This window comes from Alexandromys fortis, unplaced genomic scaffold (genome assembly GCF_014885135.2).
Source record: "Alexandromys fortis isolate MF-2015 unplaced genomic scaffold, M_Fortis_MF-2015_v1.1 scaffold_56, whole genome shotgun sequence".
NCBI lineage: Eukaryota > Metazoa > Chordata > Mammalia > Rodentia > Cricetidae > Alexandromys > Alexandromys fortis.
The window spans coordinates 568,864-594,442 of record NW_026067935.1 but is presented as its reverse complement, the minus strand read 5'-3'; the positions used below and the strand labels follow the sequence as shown (position 1 = coordinate 594,442).

The window sequence follows — 25,579 nt, the reverse complement described above, 5'->3', positions numbered from 1 at the left end:
AGGGTAACTTCTTGGGTTTATAATCTTTATGGGTTCTTTGCCCCACAATGAATTCCCGAATGATAGTTGGTTTGCAGTCAGAGTTCCTCATCATCTGGAGACCATTATATCCAGCACACAGTCAGTCTCATCATCAATGATCCTCCTGTCCCTGCCTTCCAAGTGCTGGGGCTACAAGTGTGAGCCACTATGCCTGACTAGAAGCCACACTTTATGTCTATAATTTCCTGTTGAAAACTGTGCTTTCGCTTAGTAGACTCCTAGTCATCTTGTAGACCTGCCCCTAGTGTCACCACTGTAGCCCCTTAGACCTCTCCTCTGGTGGAGTTTTTCCATCCTGTGTTCCAAGAACACTTGCTTAACACTCTGCTTTAGGAAGTGTCCCTCTCAATTAGGGAAAAGAGCTACATCATCCCATCCCTAATTTTCTTTCTTTTTTTTTTCTTTTTAAAGATTTATTTATTGTGTATACAACGTTCCTACTGTCTGTGTATTTCCATGCCAGAGAGGGCACCAGATCTCATTACAGATGGTTGTGAGCCACCATGTTGTTGCTGGGAATTGAACTCAGGACCTCAGGAAGAGCAGTCAGTGCTCTTAACCTCTGAGCCATCTCTCCAGCCCCCCCATCCCTAATTTTCAATGCTGATGACTGAACATTGGTAGACCTCATGCTTGCTGGGCATGTACTCTGCCTCTGAGCTGCATCCATCCCAGCAAGACCATTTCCTTCTTTGTTTATGAAAGGTCCCTCCCTCCCTCCCTCCCTCCCTCTCTCCCTCCCTCCCTCTCTTCCTTTCTTTATTGTGATTTTCCTAGACAGGGTTTTTCTGTGTTACAGTCCTGGCTGTCCTGGCATCTGCTTTGTAGACCAGGCTGGCTTCGAATTCACAGAGATCCGCCTGCCTCTGCCTCCTGAGTGCTGGGATTAAAGGTGTGTGCTACCACTGCCCAACCATGAAAGCTTTTTTAAAAAAAGATTTATTGTTTTATTAATATGAAGTTTTTGCTTACATGCATGTATGTGTGTAACATATGCCTGGTGCCTATGGAATTCAGGAAAGGTCGTTTGATTCCCCTGGAACTGGAGTTACAGATGTTTGTGAGCCACCATGTGGGGTGCTGTGACTTGAATTTAGGTTCTCTGAAAGAAAAAGTACTCTAAACATCTGAGCCATCTCTCCTATTGTCCAACACCACTGATGGATTCAGTTTTTATTTGTGAGTGTATGACATGTGTATGGGGACCTGCAGAAGCCAGAAACAGGAGTCAGATTCTCTGAAGCTGGAGTTACAGGTGAATGTGAGTTTCCTGACATGGGTTCTGGGAACTGAATTTGGGTCTTCTGCAAGAGCAGCAAGTGTTCTTAACTTCTGAGTCATCTTTCCAGCCTGCTTTTATCTTTTAAATAATATATATTACATATATACGTTTATGCATATGTGTATATGTACAGACACGTATATATGTGATGTATACACACACAAAGAGATACTTAATTTTATTTTTAATTATGTGCATATGTGTATGTTTCTGTGTATTTGCATGTGAGAGCAAGCACCTGAGGAGGTCAGGGCCATCAGATTCCCTGTGAGTTGCTCAGTGTGGGTGCTAGGAATTGTACTCAGGTCTTCTGCAAGGCAGTATGTGCTCTTAACTGCTGAGACATCGCTCCAGCTCCATAACATACATACGTTTCATAATCTTTATAATTTAAAAATTATCTACCTGTCTGTCTGTCTAGTTTTGTGAGAGGGGTTGTCTCCATAGAGGTCAGAGGTTCTCTCTTTCTGCTTTATGAGCTTTGGGGATTGAATTCAGGTCATCAGGGTTGGTGGCACGAGCCTTTTTATCTGACCTACTGAGCTACCTTGTTGGCCGATGTTTTGAGGCAGGCTCTTTCTTGTCTCCCAAGCTGACCTCAAACTTACCGTGTCAAGGATAACCCTGGACTTTACCCCCCAAGTGTGTGCCACCGTGTGCGCAGTGCGGGGACGAGCGCAGAACTCTGTGAGTGTTGGGCAAGCAGTCGTCATCCTAAGCCATACATTTTTAAAATTACATTTCTTTCTATATTTTTTAGATTTATTTTTATGTATGTGGATGCTTGCATGTATGTAAGTATACCACATGTGTCCAGTATCTGAGGAGACCAGAAGAGGATGTCAGATTCTCTAGAGCTGGAGTTATAGGAGGTTGTGAGCTGCCATGTGGGTGCTGGAAACCAAACCCAGATCCTCTACACAAGCAACAAGTACTTTTGGACACTGAGCCACCTGTCTAGCTCCTACATTGATCTCAGCAGCCTCCTTTAGCCCTGTTTCTTTCTTTCTTTTTCTTTCTTTTTTTTTTTTTTTTTTTAAGACTGAGTTTTTCTGTGTAGTCCTGACTGTTCTGGAACTCACTTTGTAGGCCACGCTGGACTGGAACTCAGATCTCTACCTGCCTCTGCCTCTCAAGTGCTGGGATTAAAGGTGTACACCACTACTGCCCAACTATAGCTGTTTCTTAATATGAAAATTTGAGACAGGGTCCTAGTCTATAACCCAGGCTGACCTCAAACTCAGCAATCTTGCCTTAGCCTCCCAAATGTAGAGATTAAAAGTGTAAAACCTGGTTTATTATTATTTATTTATTTATTTATTTATTTATTTATTTATTTATTTGAGGTGCTGGGTGTTAAACCCATACATTGGATCTTCAGCAGCTATATAATTTCATCTTACAGCTGTGTGCTCAATGGCTCAGACCCACCTGGTATATTTAGCTCCTGTTTATGAAGTCTTCAGCTCCTCTTCAGTCATTTAAACAGGATCTCTTAGACCCTGGGAAAGCTTGGAGAGGAGACTCCAGTCATTCACAATCCTCTCCCTGAATTTCAGGCTTCAGCGGGAGGAGGAAGAGGCCTTTGCTAGCAGCCAGAGCAGCCAAGGAGCCCAGTCCCTCACATTCTCCAAGTTCGAGGAAAAGAAAACCAATGAGAAGACCCGGAAGGTCACCACAGTGAAGAAGTTCTTCAGTGCCTCTTCCAGGGTGGGATCCAAGAAAGGTAATTTTCTCTTTCCTTCTTGTGTGACTAAATTAACAACAGACTAGATCTAGAAAGAGGTGGACTCAGTCTTTTACATCTGTAAGCCTAAGAGAATTCTAGTTCAGATTTAACACAGAAATCTAGTTTGATGGTCAAACAATACATGAAATATACTCTCTTTTACTCAAAGTTACTGTCTTTTAAAGAAGCTATTTATTCCACAGGAGAACTAAAGGGAGTTGAAATGTGTAGCTCTGTTTATAAAGCTCTCCATTTTCATTCAGACTACCTCTTATTGGCTATTTAGTGTTGTCGTCGTCTTCTTCTTCTTCTTCTTCTTCTTCTTCTTCTTCTTCTTCTTCTTCTTCTTCTTCTTCTTCTTCTTCCTCCTCCTCCTCCTCCTCCTCCTCCTCCTCCTCCTTCTCCTCCTCCTCCTCCTCCTCCTCCTTCTTCTGCCTTGTTTTCCATGTGTAATAACCACTGTTCATAAATTATCAGAAGTGGCTCTTTCTGGAATCGAAAGTCACCTGAGAGATTTTTCTCTCAAAGTTTATTTCCTATGCTAGTAGGGAACATCAGATAGGAGAAGGCTCATTTGGGGCTCTTGAGTAACTCATATTAAGTATTTTCTTATAGATGGATTTGTATTATTTCATCTATTTTGAAAATTTTTATTTGTTTATTTTTTACTTGTATGTCTGTGAACTGCTTTGTGACTGGTATGTCAGATGCTTTGGAACTGAAGTTACAATGGTTGTGAGTTTCCATGTAGGTTCTGGGAATCAAACTTGGGTCTTCTTGATGAGCAGTCAGTGATCTTAACCACTGAGCTATCGCTCCAGCTCCTCATTCATCTCCTTTTGTGTGTGTGTTTGCGCGTATACTTGTGTAGGCCAGAGATTGTCATTGTGTCTCTTTGGTTGTTCTCTATGTTTTTCTTTTTTCATTTTGGTTTTTTGATACAGGGTTTCTCTGTGTAACATCTCTGGCTGTCCTGGAACTCACTCTGTAGATCAGGTTAGCCTCGATCTCACAGAGATCCGCCTGCTTCTCCTTCCCAAGTGCTTGGGTTAAAGGCGTGCAGCACCGCTACTGCTGCCACCACCACTGACTGGCTTCCACCTTATTTTTGTGAGGCAGATTCTCTTAATGAACCTGAACCTCCCTGATTTAGCTAGACTGGCTGGCCATTGAGTCCCAGGGGTCTTTGTCTATCCCCCAAGATTTGGGATTATAGGTTTGTGCCACCATGCCCAGCTTTTGTGTGAACTCTGAGGGTTGAACTGAGATTCTCATACTGTACAGCAGAGAACTTTACTGAACTCACAGTGTAGCTCAGGCTCACTTTAAACTTGGGATCTTTCTGCCCTCATCACCTGCTGGAGTAAGAGTCACACCACCACCACACCTGCCTTTTGCTTTTTCAGTGTTAGGAGTTAGACTTTAGCCTTTTAACATTGTAGCTGTTTTTGTGGGTAGAAAGCTTCAAAGTCAGCCAGGCCCATTAATCTCAGTACTTGGGAGGCAGAGGCAGGCGGATCTCTGTGAGTTCAAGGCCAGCCTGGTCTACAGAGTGAGTTCCAGGACAGCCAGGGCTACACAGAGAAACCGCGTCTGGGGGGAAAAAAATAAGAAAGCTTCAAAGTCTGTAAAAATCCTTCATTTCTAAATGAAGGCATTGGGTCACAGGTTACTTAGGTAAGTTTGCAAGCAAGCTTTCCACTTGAGCCTGCTTGCTTGTTGGCCTTTGTGTGAATACACTCAGCTGATAGTAGGGGCAGCTTCAACTTGCAGTCTAGACCCATGGTCAACTTTGTTATTCTGTGACTGTATTTTACTTCCTCTATATGCGCTCCTGTTAGTTTATTTATATTAGTAGTACAAAAGAAAGCTCTTAAGCCAAGAGAGTGTGGTTCAAACAAAGACAATCTCCTAAGGGATTTGAAGACTTTGTGTGTGTGTGTGTGGTAAGTGTACATGTTTGTTTGGGTATGTGCATTTGTGTGTGCGTGGGTGTGGAAACCATAGGTCAACATTGAGTATCTTTCATTATTCTTCTTTTTAATAATTTATTTAAATTTATCTTATGTGCATTTGTGTGAGGGTGTCAGATCCCCTGGAACTGGAGTTACAGACAATTATGAGCTGCCATGTGGGTGCTGAGAATTTAGCTCAGGTTCCCTTGAAGAGCAGCCAGTACTCTTAACTACCGAGCCATCTCTCCAGCTCCTCATTATTCTTACCTTACTATTTGAGATAGGGTCGCTCAGTGAACCTGGAGCTCATCAGTTTGGACAGACTGACTGGCAGTGAGCTCCTGTATCTGCCATCCTATTGCTGGGATTACAGACACATGACACTTCACCTGGCTTTTTAGTGGGTACTGGGAGTCAAATTCAGGTTTCCATGATTATTCTGCAAATACATGACCCTTGCCACCTTCTCAGGCTGCCTTTATTCTTCATAACCATTCAAATCAAATTAGCAAGGGTATTATTCTCTTCATATATCAAAGATTAAGTTTGACATAATATTTGGTCTGTCCTTCTAACAAGCATTCATAGCAGGTGAATTACTGACTTATTGAATGACTGAGGTAAGATCTCACTGTGTTCTCCATGCTGGCTTCCAATTCCTGGACTTAAGTGATCCTACTGTCTTGGCATGCTGGCACAGTTGTGCCCTCCTGTTGGCGGAGGCTGCCCATTTGTTCCCGGCTACCCAGACTTGAAATAACCCCTCAGAAACTATATTATTTAAGTGCTTGGCCAATCACTTAAGCCTAAAGCCTATTGCTTGCTAGCTCTTATATCTTTGGTTATATTTTACCATGAGGCTCATGGCCTACCAGAAGATTCTAGCTGGCAGCTCACATCTTTCCCCTCTGGTGGCTACATGGTGTCTCTTGACTCCACCTTCTTTCTTCCAGCATTCAGTTTAGTTTTCCCTGCCTAGCTCTATTCTGCCCTGCACAGGCCCAAAACAGCTTCTTTATTAACCAGTAGCATTCACAGCATACAGCATACTTTACCCTCCTCTTTGGTGGTGGTGTTATTATTAATGTGTAAGAGTGTATGCATGTGAGTGTCATGTCCAGGGAGCCAGAAGAGGGCCTTGGGTCCACTGGAGCTGGAGTAATGGGTGCTTGTGAACCATTCAGTGTGGGGGCTGGAAACTAAACTGGGTCTTCTGGAAGAGCAGTGTGTGCTCTGCTCTTAGCCCCAATCCATTTTTTTTAGCCCAAATCCATTTTTTTTTACCCCTCCAGGACTATTTAGGTTGAAATAGCAGATGCTGCAATAATAATAGGGTGGTACAGTATAGTTATAAAGAACCTGCCTGGGCTTGGGATTCCAATCTGGTTTCAAATCCTAGCTCTTCCTTTTACTAGCATTGGACAGGTAAGTGGTAAGTTCGCTAAGATTCATCTGTAAGGTGGTACTATCACCCACCTTGTGAAATTGTTAAGAATTAATGAGTGGTTAATGAGCATAGTGCCTGGCACCTACTAAGTGCTCCTTGAAGATAGCTGAGCTACGGCTTTCCTTTTGGCCCAGGGTTTCTCAGCTGGAAAGCCTTGTATACTGTTTAGCTGGGTGATAGACAGCTTGAGAATCCTGTTTGACTGGATGGACTTGAACCACAAATTGTGTATCTATTTGAGAAACTCGAAATGAATATAAGTAGATGTGCAAACTCTGGCTGCTTGGTCCCTTCAGTTCTAGCTGTAGCGTGACTAGATTGTTCTTTTCCATCTCCCTTCTTGTTTTGTTGAACTTTTTGTGTTGTCTGGAGAGTACTGGTAGAGCCAACCCTATCTTTTTAGTGCTGAGCTCTACTCCAACCCCCTCTGCTTACATTTTAAAGGGGAGTTTGGGGTAGACTGGATTTTTTAGACAAGATCTTACTTTGTGGTCCAGGGTGTCCTTGAACTCCTAACAAACCTGCTTCAACCTTGAAAGTGCTGAGAACAGGGCTGCTCAGCTGAGGACTTTTCCGCCCTTTGTTTAGTCAGAAGTATTTGTTGAAAGGAATGTACAGAAGTGAAACAGTGAAGGAGATAACTGGGCTTTCCCTGCTTTTAACCCCAAAGCTTTCAGTCTCTGAAGCTTTTCAGTCTGAGGGCTTGGCACTCTCTGAAGGGTCCTCTTGGACCTCTGGGGTCCAGGGAGTATAGGGAAACATTTGCTCAGAAGTCAGAAGACCCTAGTTCAGTTCTGCCCTTAACCACAGAAGCAGCTGAAGTTCAAGTTTCTAAAGACCTTCAAGCCTTGGCTGCTTCAGTTGTCAGTTGTAGGGATACGGCCTGGTGTATGTGAGGGTTGCACAGCGGTCTTGTAGAAGCGCTCAGCATACGGTAGTGCTCACTGTAAGTCATTGCCATTAGTTGTCACATGGAAGAAATGTTGTGTTTCTGTTGTAGATCATTCTATAAATTTTAGTTTGGGTTTGTGTATCCACAGTATTGCACAATATTGTGGGATTTTAAGAAAGTGTTTTATTACACACACATATACATATATGTAGGAAGAATGTGAATGAGTGTGTCTGTGTGTGTAGGCCATGGTGAGTATGTGATGTTCAGAGGACAATGTATGAGAGTTATTTTTCTCCTTTCATGTGTGAACTCTGCTGAGCCGTCCTGCCAGCCTAAGTGTTGTGCCTTACTGTCTTACCTCCTGCTTTGTCAGTGGAGTATTGAACTCTCCAGTTGTGATTTGTTTCTCACTCTTACATTTCTGTTTTTCCCTTGTGCATTTTAAAGCTGTGACCAAAACAACTCTTAAAAAACTCTTAAAAAAGGAAAATAGTTCATTATGGGCTTGCTTATAGTTGAGAGGCTATTATTAGTCCATTTTCCTCATGGGGGGGAGCATGGTGGCACACAGGCAGACATGGTGCTGGAGCAATAACTGAGAACTTTACATCCTGATCTACAGGCAGCAGGCAGAGAGCCACTGGGCATGGCGTGGGCTTTTGGAAACTCAAAGCCCACCCCTAGTGGCTCACTCCAACAAGACCACACCTTCTAATTCTTCTAATCCTGCTCAAACAGTTCACCATCTGGGAACTAAGTATGCAAATATATGAGCCTATGGGGACCACCTTATTCAAACTACCATAGATTTTTATAATTTTGATTATTATTTTGTTACTAAATCATTAAGTTAACTTTCTTTTCCTCCTTCCCCTCTCTTCCTTTCCTTTCTTTCCTTCCTTCCTTCTTTCTTCCTTCCTTTCCCTTTCCTTTCTTACTCTCCCCTTCCTTCCTCTCTCTTCTCCTACCCTCTCTTCCCTCCCCTCCCCACTCTTACCCTCTTTTCCACCCTGTGTAATCCTGAAACTAGCTCTGTAGACTAGGCTTACCTTGAACTCACAGAGATCCACCTGCCTGTGCCTCTCAAGTATAGCAATTAAAGGTATATACCCAGCAAGTTACCTTTTTGAATGGCATCTTCTTGTGGTTTTAATTTGTGTATTTGTCATTCTTGACGTGCCCGTTTTCCCTGTTAAGATTATAGGTCTTGCAGGGCAGTGGTGGCACATGCCTTTAATCCTAACATTCAAGAGGCAGAGGCAGGTAGATCCCTGTGAGTTAGAGGTCAGCTTCATCTACAGAGTGAATTCTAAGATAGCCAGGACTACACAGAAAAATCCTGTCTCAAAAATAAAATAAAATAAAATTATCAGTCTTGGGAGCTGAAAAGATGGCTCAGCATTCACAAGGTGGCTCACAACGGCCTGTAATGGGATCTGATGCCCTCTTCTGTTGCGCAGGCACACATGGAGACAAAGCACCCATATGCATAAAATACATAAATAATTCTATCTGATTGTCTGTATCTATCTAGTTTTGTGAAGGGTGGGTTATATCCCCATGTGTGGAGGTCAGAGGTTTTTCTCTTAAATAATGTGGAGATAGGCCTGGTGTTCCGTGCCTTTAATCCCAGAATTTAGGAGGTAGATGGATCTCTGTGAGTTCAAGGCCAGCCTGGCCTACTTACTAAGTTCCAGACCAGCAAGGGCTACATAGTGAGACCCTGTCTCATAAAAAGATCAATAAAATAATAGTGTGAAGTTGGTCGATTTTCGATTTTAATGCCTTTCAGTTTCTTTTTCTTGTGGGATGTGGTGGTACACATTTGTATTTCTAGCATTTAGGAAGCCGACACAGGAGGATCCTGTCTCGAAAGGAAAATACAAACAAAACCTTTTACTCAGTGTCTGTTGGGGGATGTGTATGGGAGAGAGTGGTAGAATCTTGCTATAAAGTGTAAGCTGGGATCACATATACTGTGTAATCTAGCCTGACCTAGGACTTGATCCTCCTGCCTCAAAGTGCTAGAATTACAGGCATGTGCCATTGCACCCAGCTTGGATGCCTTTTTACTATGAGTAGTGTGACTTGCAAGCTGAATGGTGGGGAAATAAATTGGCCTTTGTCTATTTGGCAGGTGAAGTGTGATTTGGAAGTTCTCTAACGCTGTGTGTTACCTGATGCCTTTGTACTCCCATTGATGGTTACTTTGGTAATTTTTAGGTGATCATTAAGAAAGTTGTTCAAAAAACGGTACCAATTCAGTATTGGTGATTAATGATACAACTTAATGCATTGTGTATTTTGGCTAAAAGAATGCTAAGGAGCAGCTTCTATTGAGTATTTTTTATTTGTTTTCTGTTTGTTTAAAAAATTAAAAATTTATGAGTTGGGTGTGTGTCTGTTCGCCTGTGGATATAATATTACCACATTGTGGAGTTTTTTCCTTTTACGTTATATGGGTTCTGGAGATAAAACACATCTCTAGGCCTGTGTGGCAAACTCTTTTCCCTTTTGAGCCATCTTCCTGGCCCATGGGTATTTGGGTTTTATTTTTTACGTTTTATTAGGTTGGGGCCGGGTGTGTGCTGTTATTTTTTTCACTGCACTCAGAGGTCATCTCTGTGAAACTTCTGACTTTAGGGAGCACAGGCCCCCTTCGCCTGTTACCTTCTATCAGTATCCTGCCTCCCTACACCTGTAACTCACTTTAACACGTTAGACTGGTAGCACAAATTTGAGAGTTTTTGTTATTACTTGATTTGCTTTTACTATTTGATTATTTATTTTCTGGATCTCACTTTGTAGCTCTGGATGTCCTGGAACTCACTATGCAGACCAGGTTGGCCTCAATTTAGATTCGCCTGCCTCTGCCTTGATTAAAGGTTGTTGCCACCATGCCCGTCCCTGTATTTGTACTTTTAAGAATAGTTATGCCTTAATTCACTTCTTACAATCAGGAGTCATTCTCTGCTTCCACTCTGTGTGTCTTGAAGATTGAATTCAGTCACCAGATTTGTACATCCAGCTCTTTTGCCTGCTGATCCATCTGGCCATCCTGCAGTTAAGTTTTTTTGAGACAGGGTCTTATGAAGGTCAGACTGACCTCAAACTCACTAGGTAACTCAGGATGACCTTAAACTGACCTGGATCCTCCTGCTTCCACTTCCCAAGGATTATATTTGTGCACCACCATGCTTAGTTTATGCATTGCTGGGCTGGAACCCAGGGATTTTTACATGCACGGCAAGCACTCTACCAACTGAGCCACATTTCCAGTCCAGCTGAATATGTTTCAGCTCGTGTAGTTTTTATCTGCTTATACTTTCAAATTTTCCTTACTTTAAGGACACTCATCCAAATGTTTAAATATAAAGTGATATAAATTTAACTTTAATTAAACATAATTTCAGTCATCTTGTTAACTACATAGAGTAATTCCATACATCAGTTTTCTGGGTAACAAACTTACTGTGTTTAATTTTCTCAGCAGAAATTCAGGAAGCCAAAGCTCCCAGTCCCTCCATAAACCGGCAAACCAGCATTGAGACGGATCGAGTGACTAAAGAGTTCATAGACTTTCTCAAGACCTTCCACAAGACAGGCCAAGAAGTCTATAAACAGACGAAGATGTTTTTGGAAGCAATGCATTACAAAAGGGTAGGCTGAGACTAACCCCTTGGAAATAAGAGCTGTGGTTTTAGGGAGGGTTAGAGATAACTGTAATCTTGTCATTTTACACCTGACAACAAGAAGGTGATATTTACCTAAGACAAGCCTTTAGCTCAACTAACACCTGACTCCCTGGCTAGTACTTTTCCACCGTGCTCTGGTGATCTCTGTGGGACTTTGGAAGTTAGAGAGTTACCTTGTAATGGAGTAGCCTGCCTCCATGACTTTTAGCTCAACTCTGTGGCCAGTAGCATGAAATAGATTTTGTTATTACTTGTTTTTACTTTTTGTGTTTGAATCATTCCTTTTTCCACCTTGTATTCCCTGATTGAGACAGGATCTCACAGTATAGCCCTGGCTGGCCTGGAACTCACTATATATACCAGGTTGAGCTTGAACTCACAGAGATCTGCCTGCCTCTGCCTCCCAGGGTTAAAGGTGCGCACCGTCATGCCTGGTGCATATTTAGATTTTTAATGTTCTTCTCCATGTTCATTTAGAGGAAAAACCCGATAAAGTGTAGAACTTTATCGAAAACTGCAGCTGTCAGCGTGGCGGCTACAGTTTCAGTCCTTTTGCTTTGTAGATGCAGGATGTATGAAACCAAGGAGAATGGGTGAGCTGTCTGCTCACTCGTTAGGGTTCTCAACAGGGCTACAGCTCTGTTTTCCACATGCATGGCACTGTGTAGCCCAGGCTAGACTTTAGTTCCCTACCTCCTGCCTCAGCCTTCACAGTGCTGGAATTATAGGAACATACCACAGTGCCTGGTAGGGGGGTTGTTTTGTGGATTTTTGAGGTGTGGTCTCAATGTTTGTAGTCTATGTCCGCTTCAGACTTGCCACATGTCTGAGACTGAACTTGATCCCCCTTCCTCAGCCTCTGGAATGCTGCTGACATTTGTAGGTATTGTGTGCCACCATGCTCATTCACACCTGTGTCTTAGTCTAGAATTTCTTTCTTTCTTTCTTTCTTTCTTTCTTTCTTTCTTTCTTTCTTTCTTTCTTTATTATATATACAGTGTTCTGTCTGTGTGTATGTCTGCAGGCCAGAAATGGGCACCAAACCTTATTACAGATGGTTGTGAGCCACCATGTGGTTGCTGGGAATTGAACTCAGGACCTTTGGAAGAGCAGCAATGCTCTTAACCACTGAGCCATCTCTCCAGCCCTAGTCTAGAATTTCTTATCTCTAATTTCAGTTTCCATAATTCATAAGACTAACTGCAAAAGAATTCATTTTGTAAATAAAGATGAAGTATTTTCATCTTCTGCAGCATTAAACTCATGTAGTGTTGACAGAGGTTTCTGTCCTACCCGGTCCCACAGTTGTTTAGTCCCAGAGAAACACAGAGGTCTACATTAGTCATAAACTGGTTGGCCAGGTAGCTCATGCTTCTTATTAACTCTTTTTTTTTTTTTTTTTTTTTTTTGGTTTTTTGGTTTTTCTGTAGCTTTGGAGTCTGTCCTGGCACTTGTTAGCCATGTGGCTTGGAACTTTTTCTGGCGAGGNTTTTTTGGTTTTTTGGTTTTTCTGTAGCTTTGGAGTCTGTCCTGGCACTTGTTAGCCATGTGGCTTGGAACTTTTTCTGGCGAGGCAGTCACATCTTGCTTGTTCTGTGTCTGGGTGACAACTGCAGACTGACTCTTTCTCTTCCCAGAATTCTCCTGTTCTCATTGCCCCACCTCTACTTCCTGCCTGGCTACTGTCCAATCAGTGTTTATTTAAAATATAAGTGACAGGGTATAGACCGTTGTCCCACAGCAATGTAGGTCTTCTGTGTGGTGAAGAGAGCTTACATAGAAGGGAATGGTAATCAGGAAGCAGAGCTGCTTAACTACTGTCTGATCAGACACATCTAGCCTCAGAAAGTGTGGATCTGTGTCCTACATAAGATTCAGTTCTCCAAAGGGCAGCTTTCCTTCTTGTTCTTCAGGGGTGTCGTGACCCCGTGTTAGCAGGCGACTGTTTCTTCTTTTAAGTATTTGTGAAGAAACAGTGACATTTAGAGTTGAAGCAAGCTACTACCGGTGAGACTTGAGTGTGGGAGAAGGGAGGGAAGCAATGATAGGCTTGTTTAATGTGGAAAAAGCGAAGTCTGAGGGTTTTTTGTTGTTGGGCTGGAATGGTCTCTACTAACTTTGCATTTATGCTGCAGTATGTATAGAATATATGTTGTAGATTATATTGTATTTACAGAAACACTGCTCAGCTGGGTTTGTTTTTCTTATGCGAAGTATAATGTACCCTTGTTCTGTATTCATTTAATTAACCATTTAGTAAATATGAAAATAAAGAGGCAACCCTGATGTGGTGATGCATGCCTTCAATATCAGCATCCTGGAGGAAGAGACAGGCTAGTGTGGTCTACCTAGTGAGCTCCAGCCAGGGATGCACAGTGAGACCCTGTCTCAAATAAGTAAATACATTAAAAAAAAAAAAGTAAGCAGCTGTTAGAGATGCCACCTTGCTGTGTGTTCAGGGCACCACATGATAAGACTCAGATTCCTCCTGTTTTAAAAACTACTGTGCAACTAAATTTCCGTTTTACACTAGCACCAACTGTTTGTGATAAGGGTCCCAGTCTTACGCATGCGTCCTGGGTATCTTTGGTGTCTAGGATGATGGACCACATACCTGATACATTTTTATGTACATTTATTTATTACTTATTTATCGGTATGCTTGTATATAGGCATGCATGTATGGAGGCCAGTGAGCAGCTGTTCTCTCCTTCCACCATGTAGGTCCCAGGGATTAAACTTAGACCTCCAGACTTGGTAGCAAGTACCTTTATCTAATACCAGGGGCTTGAAGGAATCCCTACTGGCCTTTGACTCCGAGCCATAAAACTTGCTGTTTATGCCTGAACTCACATACTCTAGCTTTAAGACACTAATTAGATAAATTTATTAAGTATAACGTAGGGAACAGTTCCTGGAGATTTTGAAATGTACTGTAGATTAAGGTGCATTCTGTATTGAGTTTTTCAAATGTGCTCACAAACCTTTACCCAATTTAAACTTTCTTGATATTGCTCTAAGGGCCTACTCAGCATGAAAACTAACTCTTATCTGTAGTAACAGCCCCACTGACCATTGATATAAATCGATCTTTGTTCCTGTTGCATTGTACAGATTCTTTCCCCAAACTGCTGGTGTAGAACAATGGCGCACTCTTGCTTTTGTCTGACTCTGCATCATTCCTGTTTTCTCCAGTCCTAGTTTATGCCAGGGTTGCACAACCTGTTCTGATTAGACAGTTGTTTTCAGAATTGCATTAAATGTCTTTCCCAGACATTTGATCTTTGTTAGGAAATACTTAATCTGCATTTAGACTTTTAAAAACATCCCTAAACACTATCCCTTTTGACTAAAATTTCAGCACCTACATATTTCACTACAGTATTATATGGTAATACCTTACCGCCCAACAACTTTTGCTAATATTTTTCTGAAGTCTTTTTATTTTACCTCCATTTTAAAAAGCAGAATTAGTTTATTTAAAATATTTTGAAATAGATTTTAAGCTCAAGGGTTGAGGGGCTCTTCAGGAGAAAGACACACCCTAATGTGTGTTGAGGGGGAGGCTCTTAGAGAGTCATTCTTTTTTTCTCCTTTAAGATTTAATTTTCTTAATGTGGGTATTTGCACAAGACCAGAAGAGGGCATTGAATCCCCTGGTGCATGAGTTATAGTCAGTTGTGAGCTGCCATGTGGGTGCTAGGAACAGAATTCAAATCCTCTGCAAGAGCCGCAAGTACCTTTTAACTTCAGAGCCATTTTTCCAGCAACCCCTCTTTTTAAAAAAAAAAAAAATATTTATTATGTATACAGTGTTTTGTCTGCATGTAGACCTGCAGGCCAGGTGAGGGTTCTAGATCTCATTACAGATGGTTGTGAGCCCCCATGTGGTTGCTGGGAATTGAACTCAGGACCTCTGGAAGGGCAACCAGTGCTCTTAACCTCTGAGCCATCTTTCTGGCCCCCACTTTTCTTTCTTTTTTTTTTAATTTATTAAAGATTTCTGTCTCTTCCCCACCGCCGCCTCCCCTTTCCCTCCCCCCCCCCCAATCAAATCCCCCTCACTTGTCAGCCCAAAGAGCAATCAGGGTTCTCAGCCCTGTGGGAAGTCCAAGGACCACCCTCCTCCATCCAAGTCTCGTAAGGTGAGCATCCAAATTGCCTAGGCTCCCACAAAGCCAATACGTGCAGTAGGATCAAAAACCCATTGCCATTGTTCTTGAGGTCTCAGTAGCCCTCATTGTCCGCTATGTTCAGTGAGACCTGTTTTAACCCAGGCTTTTTCAGACCCAGGCCAGCTGGCCTTGGTGAGTTCCCGATAGAACATCCCCATTGTCTCAGTGTGTGGGTGCACCCCTCGCGGTCCTGAGTTCCTTGCTCGTGCTCGCTCTCCTTCTGCTCCTGATTTGGACCTCCCACTTTTCTTTTTAATTTATTAGTACCTACTGGGTTCTCTTTCAATTGAGGCAGGGTCTTGCTGTAGTTCACACTGGCCTTAAATTTGTAATCCCCTGAATACTGAGGTTGTAACTGTGTCCCATCACATCTGACTGTTATTAGCTATCTGATTTAATACATATTATCGAACCTCTTCATAGTCTTTAGAATGATATGTTTCTATTGCAATGAGAAAAGCAGGCTTATAATTAACACAACATTCTTGTATGAATCACTTCTGTAATCTTCAACACTTGGGAGGTCTAGACTAGAGAATCACCAAGCTTAAAGCCTGCCTGAACTACATAGTGAGTTCCTAGTAAGCCTCTGTCTCAAAAAAAAAACAGCCACAAAAATGTTTTAAAATTAAGAAAACAAAGGAGATAGTCTGGGAATATAGCTCAGTGGCAGAGAGCTTGCCTAGCATACATTCCCAGTGCTGTGGAAAGAAATTGGAGAAGGTCTTCCAGGCATGGTGGTACACACCTTTAATTCCAGCCCTCAGGAAGTAGACATTGACAGATCTCTGAGTTTGAAGCCAGCCTGGTCTACATAGTGAGTTTCAGAAACTCTGTCTTTAAAAAAAAAAAAAAAAAAAAGGAAATTGTTAAGAATATTTTCTAACATAGCTCTCTGCTAACACAAAAATCCCAATCATGCCTAATCAAAACAAACCAAATTAAAAGATACTCAGGTTTAATTGGACTCCTGCACTCTTGGGTGGCCCCTAGGGGAACCAGAAAGCCACCAACGCAACCACGGGGAGGAATGGATGATGGGGGGCACACGGGGACCACATGTTTATTTTGGGGGGAGCAGTCTAAATAGCCTGGGGGAGTAGTCTTTACCTTTTCTGGGGAGGGCTCAAAGTTTGGCGGGCTACCTTGACCCTCCTGGGGGGCGGGTCAAGGAGCACAGGGACAGGGTCTCCAAAGATGGAGGCTGGAGACCAGGATTTACATTAAAAAAAAAAAAAAAAAAAAAAAAACCAACTCACCCCCACAGAAAGTGGAGAAGAGGCCATGGATATGGCTCAATTGACAAAGTTCTGAGTTCAGCCTCCAAAACCTAAATAAAGGGGGAAAAAAAAAAAGCAAAAGGAAAGTCAATGGAGGAGGGTTACAAAAGAAGCTAGAATTTACTATGCTTGGTTTCTTTATCCTTTTTTGTTTTGTCTTTAGTTTTGGTTTTTCAAAACCGGGTTTTCTGTGTAGCCGTGGCTGTCCTGGAACTCGCTATGTAAATCAGGCTGGCCTCTAACTCACAGGGGTTCACCTTCCTCTGACTCCTACCAGGATTAAAGGTGTGTGTCACCACCACCTGACTTCTTTGTACTTAGTTGTATAACATTACTTGAATAGAACTATCTCACTAGAAAAGACTATCTCAAATGACTCATTGATCAAGAGTACGCTGGTCCTGCACTTTCTGAAGACCAGAAGTTCGGTTCACAACACCCTTGTTGGGGTGTTCACAACTGCTGGTAACTCTAGCTCCAGAGGACCCATTGCCCTCTTCCGGCCTCTGCGAGCTCTGTGCTCATGCACATCCCCCTCCACACATGCATTTGTACACATAATTAAAAATAAAATATTAAGGAAAATAGTCTTACTGTGAGACTCAAGCTCTAATTGGGTAAAACAATGACTGTGGGTTCAAGGGTGTGTGTGGTCACCCGTGCAGTATAGAATCTATAGCTTTCTTTGTTGTACTTTATTACTTTATAGGTATTTTGCCTATATGCATATTTGTGTACCTATTTCATGCAGGGCCCACTGATGTCAGAGGAGGGCATTGGATCCTCTGGAACTGGGGTTGGAGACAATTGTGATCTGCCATATGGGTGCTGGGAGTCAAAACTGGGTCCCCTGGAAGAGCAGCAGCTACTTAAAGTATGGTGAAAATTGGGCATTGTGTTGTATACTTTAATCTCTGCACTCAAGAGGCAGAGGCAGATGGGTTGCATCTCTATGTTATAGGCCAGCCTGGTCTATGTAAAGTTCCAAGCTAGCGAGAACTACATAGTGAGACCTCATCTCAGAAAGAAAGAGAAAAGGCATGGGAGGTCCAAAGAGACACTAATCTTTCCCATTCCTAACTAGAAAACCGTGTAACCTGATTTTATGTGGTCCATGACGTGGTGAGGAATTGTTTTCTCTGTCCATATGAGAACATGTTATTAGGCTGGGCGTGTTAGTGTAAGCCTGTACCTGCAGCACTTGGGAGGCCCAGGTGGGAGGGCTACTTGAGCCCACAAATCTGAGACTGGCTTGGACAAAACAATGAGAGCCTGTCTCAAAACCCAAAATCAAGCTGGGTATAGTGTCATATGACTTTAATCTCAGCACTTAAAAGACAGGTGGAGTGAGTTAGAGGATGGCCTGAACTATACTGTGAGGTGTGGAACAGCTTGGGAACCAGGGGCAGGTGGATCTCTATGAGTTCGAGGCCATCCTGATCTACAGAGCGAGTTCCTCAACAGCCAAGACTACACAGAGAAACCCTGTCTTGAAAAAAAAAGTTAAAAATAGGTCCTTACTTTCTGCCTGTCCTGAAAGAACAGCCTGCCCTCTACATCCTCAGTGTCATTGCCTTTTAGTCTGTCGAATAGTGCAGTAAAGCCCAAATATCTTTTTGAAATTGTGCTTATTTTCTGAGTTTCTCATTCGAGGCTTTTCCTCTGCTTGCTTGTTTCTGTCTCTGCTCTTTGAGCAGGGTCTCACGTAGCCTGCATTTGCTGTCCAGCCAGAGATGGCCTCCACCTCATTGCTCAGTTCAGGTTTTATTATTTTTCTTAATTTAAAGTTTTTATTTTGTGTGTGTGCGTGTGTGTGTGTGTGTGTGTGTGTGCTGTGGCTGCATGTAGGGCTATGCACCACTTGATTGCCCTGTGTTAACAGAGATTAGAAGAGGGCATTAGAGCTAGAATTACAGATGACTGGGAGCTGCCATGTTGGGGATGGGAACTGAACCCAGGTCCTCTTTAAGAGCAGCCAGTGCCCTGACCACTGAGCCGTCTCTCTAGACGCTTAATTCAGGTGTTTTTTTGTTTGTTTGTTTGTTTTTGTTTTTGTTTTTCCGAGACAGGGTTTCTCTGTGGTTTTGGAGCCTGTCCTGGAACTAGCTCTGTAGACCAGGCTGGTCTCGAACTCACAGAGATCTGCCTGCCTCTGCCTCCTGAGTGCTGGGATTAAAGGCTTGCGCCACCACCGCCCGGCTTAATTCAGGTTTTAAAGACACAATTCCAGAGGGCTGGAGAGCCGGCTCCCTGGTTAGGAGGGAGCACTTACTGCTCTTGTAGACCAGGTTCGGTTTCAGCACTGTCAGCAGATCTGACAGCCTTTTCTGGCTTCTGGGGGCACCACGTATGCATGTGGTACAATACATATTTGTAGACAAAGCTTCATAAAAATAAATCTTTAAAAATAAAACCCAATTTCTGTATGCACAGCTACTGTGTAACCTCACTTTTCTTACTAAGGAAGTAATCAAGCATAATAACATAGGACCTTTTGGCCATTTCATTATGATAACAGTCTCGCTATTAAAATTTGCTATGGCCAGGCAAGGTGATGTACACCTTCAATCCCAGCACTTGGAAGGGAGAGGTAGGTGGATCACTTGAATTTGAGGACAGCCTGGTATACATAGGAAGTTCCAGGACAGCCTGGGCTATGTAGAGAGATCCTGTCTCACAAAAACAAAACAAAATAATTGCTACTGATTAGTTTGTATTAACTTACAGTTTGTTTGGTATTAATGTTTATGGAAAAGGTGTTTTTCTGTTTAATGAAGAGATTGTAGTTTGAAGTGGGGCTGCATCTTCATTCACTTACACTTTCACAGAGTAAATGGAAAGATGACATCCCTCCTGTACCTTAAAATTTTTACTGAACATTTCACTCATAAATTTATTTGAGACAGGGTCTCATGTAGCTTACACTGGTCTTGAACACCTGATTCTCCTGCCTCTACCCCCAAGTGCTGAGTCACACGTGTTTGCTCCTGGTGTGCCCTGTGCTGGGAATCAATCCCAGGACCTTTTGTGTTCTAGTTGAGCTCTCTACTCACAAAGCCACATTGCCAACACCCATGTCAGTGTTCTAATCCAAACAGTAGTTTGCCGGTCCTGGTCACTGTGGGAAACCAGAGGGGTATGTTTAAAGAAAGACTGATCAGCACAAGCTCTAATTCTTGAGGAAGTTGGAAGGAAGTAGTACAGACTTAGTTTTAAAATTAGAAGCAGTGTGTTCTCACTTAGAAGCAGAAGCTGAAAAAGTCCATATTGTAGAAGTAGAGTGCAGAACAGGGCAGCAAGGCAGAGGGGTGAGCAAAGAAGAACAGGTACAAGGTGCACTTAGCTGAAACCTCCAATGTTCTTGGGGGGGGGTGTTTGTGTGTGTGTGTGTGTGTGTGTGTGTGTGTGTGTGTGTGTGTGTGTGTGTTTGTCTGCATGTCAGTATGTGTACTTGCAAGCAGGTGCCCAAAGAGGTCAGCAGAGGGTGTGGGAGCTCAGGAGCTATAGCTACAGGCTGTTGTGAGTCATCTAATGTGGATGCTAGAACTTAGTTCTGGTCCTCTGGAAGAGCAGCAGGTGCTCTTAACCTCTGAATGACCTTCAGCCTCTTTAATGTTCTTCAGCACAGTAGAAAACTGTGGTTATTGACAATCAACGGTGTATTTCTAAATAACAAGGGGAAAGGAATTGGAATGTTCCTGGCACAGCACACTGACTAGGATTGCATGCTAGGTGCCTTGATCTGTTCACTGCACCTTGGATAGAAATATCATGGTGCCCATGAATTTGTAGTTCCTAGAGAGCAACTGAGAAAAACACTTGATTAGTAGTGGGGCTCTCCTGGATCTGGGGGATGGCCCAGAGGTTAAGAGAGTGTACTGCTTTTCCAGAGGACCCGAGTTCAGTTCCTAACACCTGCGTCAGGGTTAGGAACTCCATCTGTAACTCTAGCTCCACAGGGTCCAACAGGTCCAATGTCCTCTTTGGCCTCTGCTGGCACTGCACACGCACACACACAGAGTTAAAAATTCTTTTGCTTGAAAAGATTTTATTTTAATTGTGTGTGGGTGGGTGGGTATGTGCACATGAGTGTGTTGCCCACAGAGTCTGAAAGAGAAGCTGAAGTTATAGGGCAGCAGTGATGAACTGCCTGATGGGTAGTATCGGGAACCAAACTTGAGTCCTCTGCTAGGGCAGCATGGGCTTTACCTAGTGAGCCCTCTCTTCAGCACCCCAAAATAAATTTAAAATATGGAAATTTGGGGGCTGGAAAGATGGCTCAGAGGTTAAGAGCACTTGGCTGCTCTTCCAGAGGTCATGAGTTTAAATCCTAGCAACCACGTGGTGGCTCACAAACATCTGTAATGAGATCTGGTGCCCTCTTCTGGCCTGCAGGCATACATGCAGACAAAACACGTATACATAATAAATACATAAATTTTTTTTTAAAGTCTAGACAGCAAGACCCTGAACAACAACAATAGTAATAATATATAAGGAAGGTGATGATGTAAGTGAAATAAATGCAGTGTGCACAAATTTTATGTACGTATAGTGAAATGTAAAAATCATGAACAGGGGATTTTTTTTCTTGTAGAATGTGTGTAATTTGTAAGTGTTTTTAGGATTGGCTCAATGTAAGAAGTGTGTTTTAGGAACTTGAAAATTTAGTGTCCTGAAACTTTTCAGCTGCTCACTATTCTCTTGACTGTTGATTCCAGGACTTAAGCATCGAGGAGCAGTCAGAATGTACTCAGGACTTTTACCAGAATGTGGCTGAAAGAATGCAGACTCGTGGAAAAGGTAATGTGTTGTCAGCCAGCTCAAGGTAGCTGTCCTCGACTCCCCTGATTGGCCTGGCTGATGTGACAGCTGCCTCATAGCTCACTACACCCTTGAATGTCTTACTTGCTGTGTATGACCAGGACAGTTGAGTGGTATTTTGAGTGCTATAATACCTATATCATGGGTAAAGTGAGGAGGATCAACAGTGCTCAGGAAATTTTCTGTATGAATTCCCCACCTTGGAATTGCCATTTCAATGAGTCATTGTTCTCGATGACGTAATCCTAAGGGAGTTGAGGCAGAAAAAAGACTCGCCATCTTAGACCTTTGGGTTTGTGGCAATTCTCCGGGACTGGCCTTCCATTAATATTGTACTTTAGGATACATTTCATGTATGCATGATGGCTATGTATGTGCTTCAGAGAGAACATGGTGGGTATGGGAAAGCTCAGAAGAGTGGAAATTTGTCAGCACTTGGCAGCCTTGGGAATTCCAAGTGTTTTAGCAATGTAGCAATCGAGAGTGACCCACAGAAAGTCTTCCTACTTGGTAGGGCATATACCTGCTAGATCCCAGAGAAACAGTTTAACAAATAGGTGAGAATTCTGTAAGATGCAGTTTAAAAAGTTGTAATTTTGTTGTTGTTGTTTTGAGACAGAGTTTCACATAGTTCAGGCTGGCTTCTAACTTGGTTATAGCCAAGGATGACCTTGTAATTCTGATCCTCCTGCCTCTACTTCCAAAGTGCTTGAGAGGTTTATATATGTGTAGACCATTCCTGGTTTATGCAGTGCTGGGGGTGGAACCCAGGGCTTCCTGCATGCTAGGCAAGCTCTCTATCAATTGGACCATATCTTAAGCCCAAAAAAGTTGCCAATATTTAAAGGGGATTTTTAATGTCATATTTGTAATTTCTTTATTGGGTGTGTTTATAGTAAATTATTTTTTTTCTGTGTGGAAAATACTATAAAAACCTTTTCTGAGCTGTTCTACCCATCTGTGTATTCCAGTGCCTCCAGAGAAAGTGGAGAAGATAATGGATCAGATCGAAAAGCACATCATGACTCGTCTCTATAAATTCGTGTTCTGCCCAGAGACTACTGATGATGAGAAGAAAGATCTTGCCATTCAAAAGAGGATCAGGTGGCTGGCATGCCTGTCTTTTATCTGCTTTCTAGAATGGAATGATATAGCATGTGGGCAGTAGTGCGTGTGAGCGTCCAACCTTGAGCAGTGCAGTGTGTGAGCTTCTCAGCCAGGCTCGTGGTACCTGCTTTTCTGTCTGACTCAGTTGGCTGCAGATGGGACCCATGTTGGATAGTTGAGATTGTTCTAGATTTCTAACATTTTCAAGGAACATGAGGACTTGATTTCTTGTTTTGTTTTGTTTTGTTTTTCCTCATCAGGAGGGAAGCTGTGACTGCCTGTCTCAAGTCAATGGATGTTATTTCTCCTCCTTCCCACCCTGTTGGGTTACATTTTCCAGGCAGCCCTGCAGGCACATCTTTGCCAGTCTGAAACTGGTGATTACTGACCCACCCATTCTTAGGGAATCCATGGAGTGACCCAGGAGTGACCCAGGCTCTGGAGTTCTGCAGCAGTGGAACACTTACTTACTAGCCAATCACCTGGTTTAGTTGGTTACTTGTACATTGTTGGGGATGCCTGCTAGAGACAGCTGAAAAGAAGGAATTATTTGGCTTGTGGTTTAGGAGGGTATAGCCCCTCATGGTGGGGAAGGCAGGCAGGCGTGTGGCGGTAACATACAGCTGGGGCTCCTTATGACTCCTGATGGAAACCCCTTCTCTCTTCCTCCTTTAAAAACGTACTTTATGTGTGTATGTGTGTGCTTGAGTGTATCTTAGGTGTGCCATGTACGCACAGGAACCCATGGAGGTCAGAAGAAGCATTGGATCCCTGAATCTGGAGTTACACATGGTTGTGAGCCTCCATATGAATGCTTAGGACCGAACCCAGGTCTTCTGCAAGCGTAGACATTGCTCTTAACCTCTGAGCCATCCCTCCAGTGCCCCCCCCCCCCCGCCTTTTGATATAGAGTCTCATGTAACTGAGGCTAGCCTTAATCGCCTCTTTTTCTTGTTTCTGCCTCCCAAGGAATTAATTACAGGCATTCCCACCATGCTCTTTTCTTCAGCTCGAGTCCTCATCCCATGGATGGCACCACTGAAATTTAGGGTAGATCTCACCTCCATTTACAGAAGATTAGAGCCTGCCTTCTGTTCTTGGACTTTCCTGACCACTCCTCTCTTTGCAGGGCTCTACACTGGGTAACACCTCAGATGCTCTGTGTCCCTGTCAATGAGGAAATCCCTGAAGTGTCTGACATGGTGGTGAAAGCCATCACAGGTGAGTGGGCCTCGCTGTAGATGAGCATGGTGCTGCAGCAGTAACCATAGGAACGCCCTTGAAATCTATCATTCTTACCTCTCTCTTCTCTCCCTCTTTCTTTCTTACTGCTGTTTATTCATTTAAGACAGAATCTCATATAACCCTGGCTAGCCTGGAACTTGTTATGGAAGACCAGGCTGGGTACTACACACTACAGCAAGTAAACTTCTTTCCCCTTCTTGTTTTGTGACCAAGTGTTCTCTTTTTTACTTGAACTGCTTTTGATGTTTAAAAAATGATTTATTTATTTTTACTTTATGTGCATTGGCGTTTTGCCTGCATGTATGTCTGTGTGACTGAAGTCACAGACAGTTGTGAGCTGCCATGTGTATGCTGGGAATTGAACCCGGGTCCTTTGGAAGAGCAGCCAGGGCTCTTAACTGCTGAGCCATCTCTACAGCCCATGATTTTGATAATTTTTTTTTAAGTAGCATGACTTATTTATTCGTTTGTTTATTTATTTGGGGTAGCATACTACATCTTGAGTGTAAGGACAGAGCACAATTTGTGGGGCCAGTTCTCTCCTTCCACAATGTGTGCCACAGGGATCAAACTCAGGTTGTCAGGAGTAACTGCCAAGTTCTTTTATATACCAACCAATATTGCTGGCCCAAAGTCCATTATTTGATTATTGACCTAACTAAAGTCAAATACAACTAGATATTACAATGGCTACTACTCTAACCCACTTAAGGCCACCCTTCTGACTTCTTTGTCTAAGAAATAGTTTGTTGGTAGCCATATCCCTGAAAAGCAATGTGCATAGCCAAGGTGTTCTAAACTGAGTTTAAAGGTATCTAGGAGAGGCTGGGAATGGGGCTCGTTATGTTTGAAGAGGCTGGGGATAGGGCTCAGTTAACAAAGCCAGGGGTTCTGTCCAGTACTGCACTAACTGGGTGTGGTGGTGCACACCCATCACTCAAGCGCCTGGGAGGTAGTGCTAAAAGGGTCAAGTCAAGGTTATCTTTGCTACAAAGGGAATTTGGGGCCAGACTGGGATAGATATAAGCCCCAGTTGCAAAAATAAAAACAAAAAAAGCAAACAGAGAGAAATGGTTTAACTGCCGGAGGGGTGAGTAATGAGGCAACTCTGAATCCTGAAAGACTAAAAATACTTAGTCCAGTCCTGCCCAACCCCCTCAAGATAAAAACAAGGTCTCACTGTATATTTCTGCTTAGCAGCCTATGCTGGGGTGGCAGGTGTGGTAACTGCCTCATGGTGATGCTGTCCCTCTGCTTCACAGACATCATTGAGATGGACTCAAAGCGAGTGCCTCGGGACAAGCTAGCCTGCATCACCAGATGCAGCAAGCACATCTTCAACGCCATCAAGATCACCAAGAATGAGCCGGCTTCTGCTGATGACTTCCTTCCCACCCTCATCTACATCGTCCTGAAGGGCAACCCCCCTCGCCTGCAGTCTAATATCCAGTACATCACTCGCTTCTGCAACCCCAGCCGGCTTATGACGGGCGAGGACGGCTACTACTTCACCAACCTGGTAAGAGTGCACTCCTGGGGGATGTTACTCGGTCCTGTGCACATCCTCTGCCTCCCTGCACTTCGCCAGAAGTGCACATTACTCAGAGCAGGTCATCTCATGAGTTGAGATCTGAGGCTTGCTCGGCATCAGCATCACTGCGGCCCCACGTGATCTGCTGCAAGGAGGAACCCCCTGCTTCCAGTGCCGTTGACTTCCTGGGGGAGATTCAGCATTACCACTGCCATGAATAGGGATATTGGGATAGGAAGGTTCACTAGACATGGGAGCTGTTTTGTTTTGGATATGTCTTTTACAGGTATTAAGTAACTGGAGCTAAGGGAGAGTTGAAGGCAGACAGCACAGGCCTATGACTGCTCCTAGGGGGACAGCTAGGATAGATAA

At 43.2% G+C, this 25,579-nt stretch overlaps 1 protein-coding gene across 4 annotated transcripts in view; it reads left to right on the top strand.

Moving 5' to 3' along the window:
• Positions 1-25,579, top strand: part of Rabgef1 (RAB guanine nucleotide exchange factor 1) — a 58,458-nt gene that overhangs the window by 29,685 nt on the left and 3,194 nt on the right. For 2 of the 4 annotated variants that reach the window (XM_050146413.1, XM_050146414.1), the window contains exons 3-8: positions 2,884-3,050; positions 10,844-11,010; positions 21,222-21,303; positions 22,296-22,428; positions 23,561-23,652; positions 24,939-25,195. In XM_050146413.1, the coding sequence (XP_050002370.1) occupies positions 2,884-3,050; positions 10,844-11,010; positions 21,222-21,303; positions 22,296-22,428; positions 23,561-23,652; positions 24,939-25,195 (898 nt within the window). Of the gene's footprint in view, positions 1-2,883; positions 3,051-10,840; positions 11,011-21,221; positions 21,304-22,295; positions 22,429-23,560; positions 23,653-24,938; positions 25,196-25,579 lie in introns of all 4 variants that reach the window. The other 2 variants (XM_050146411.1, XM_050146412.1) reach the window with 1 other exon arrangement.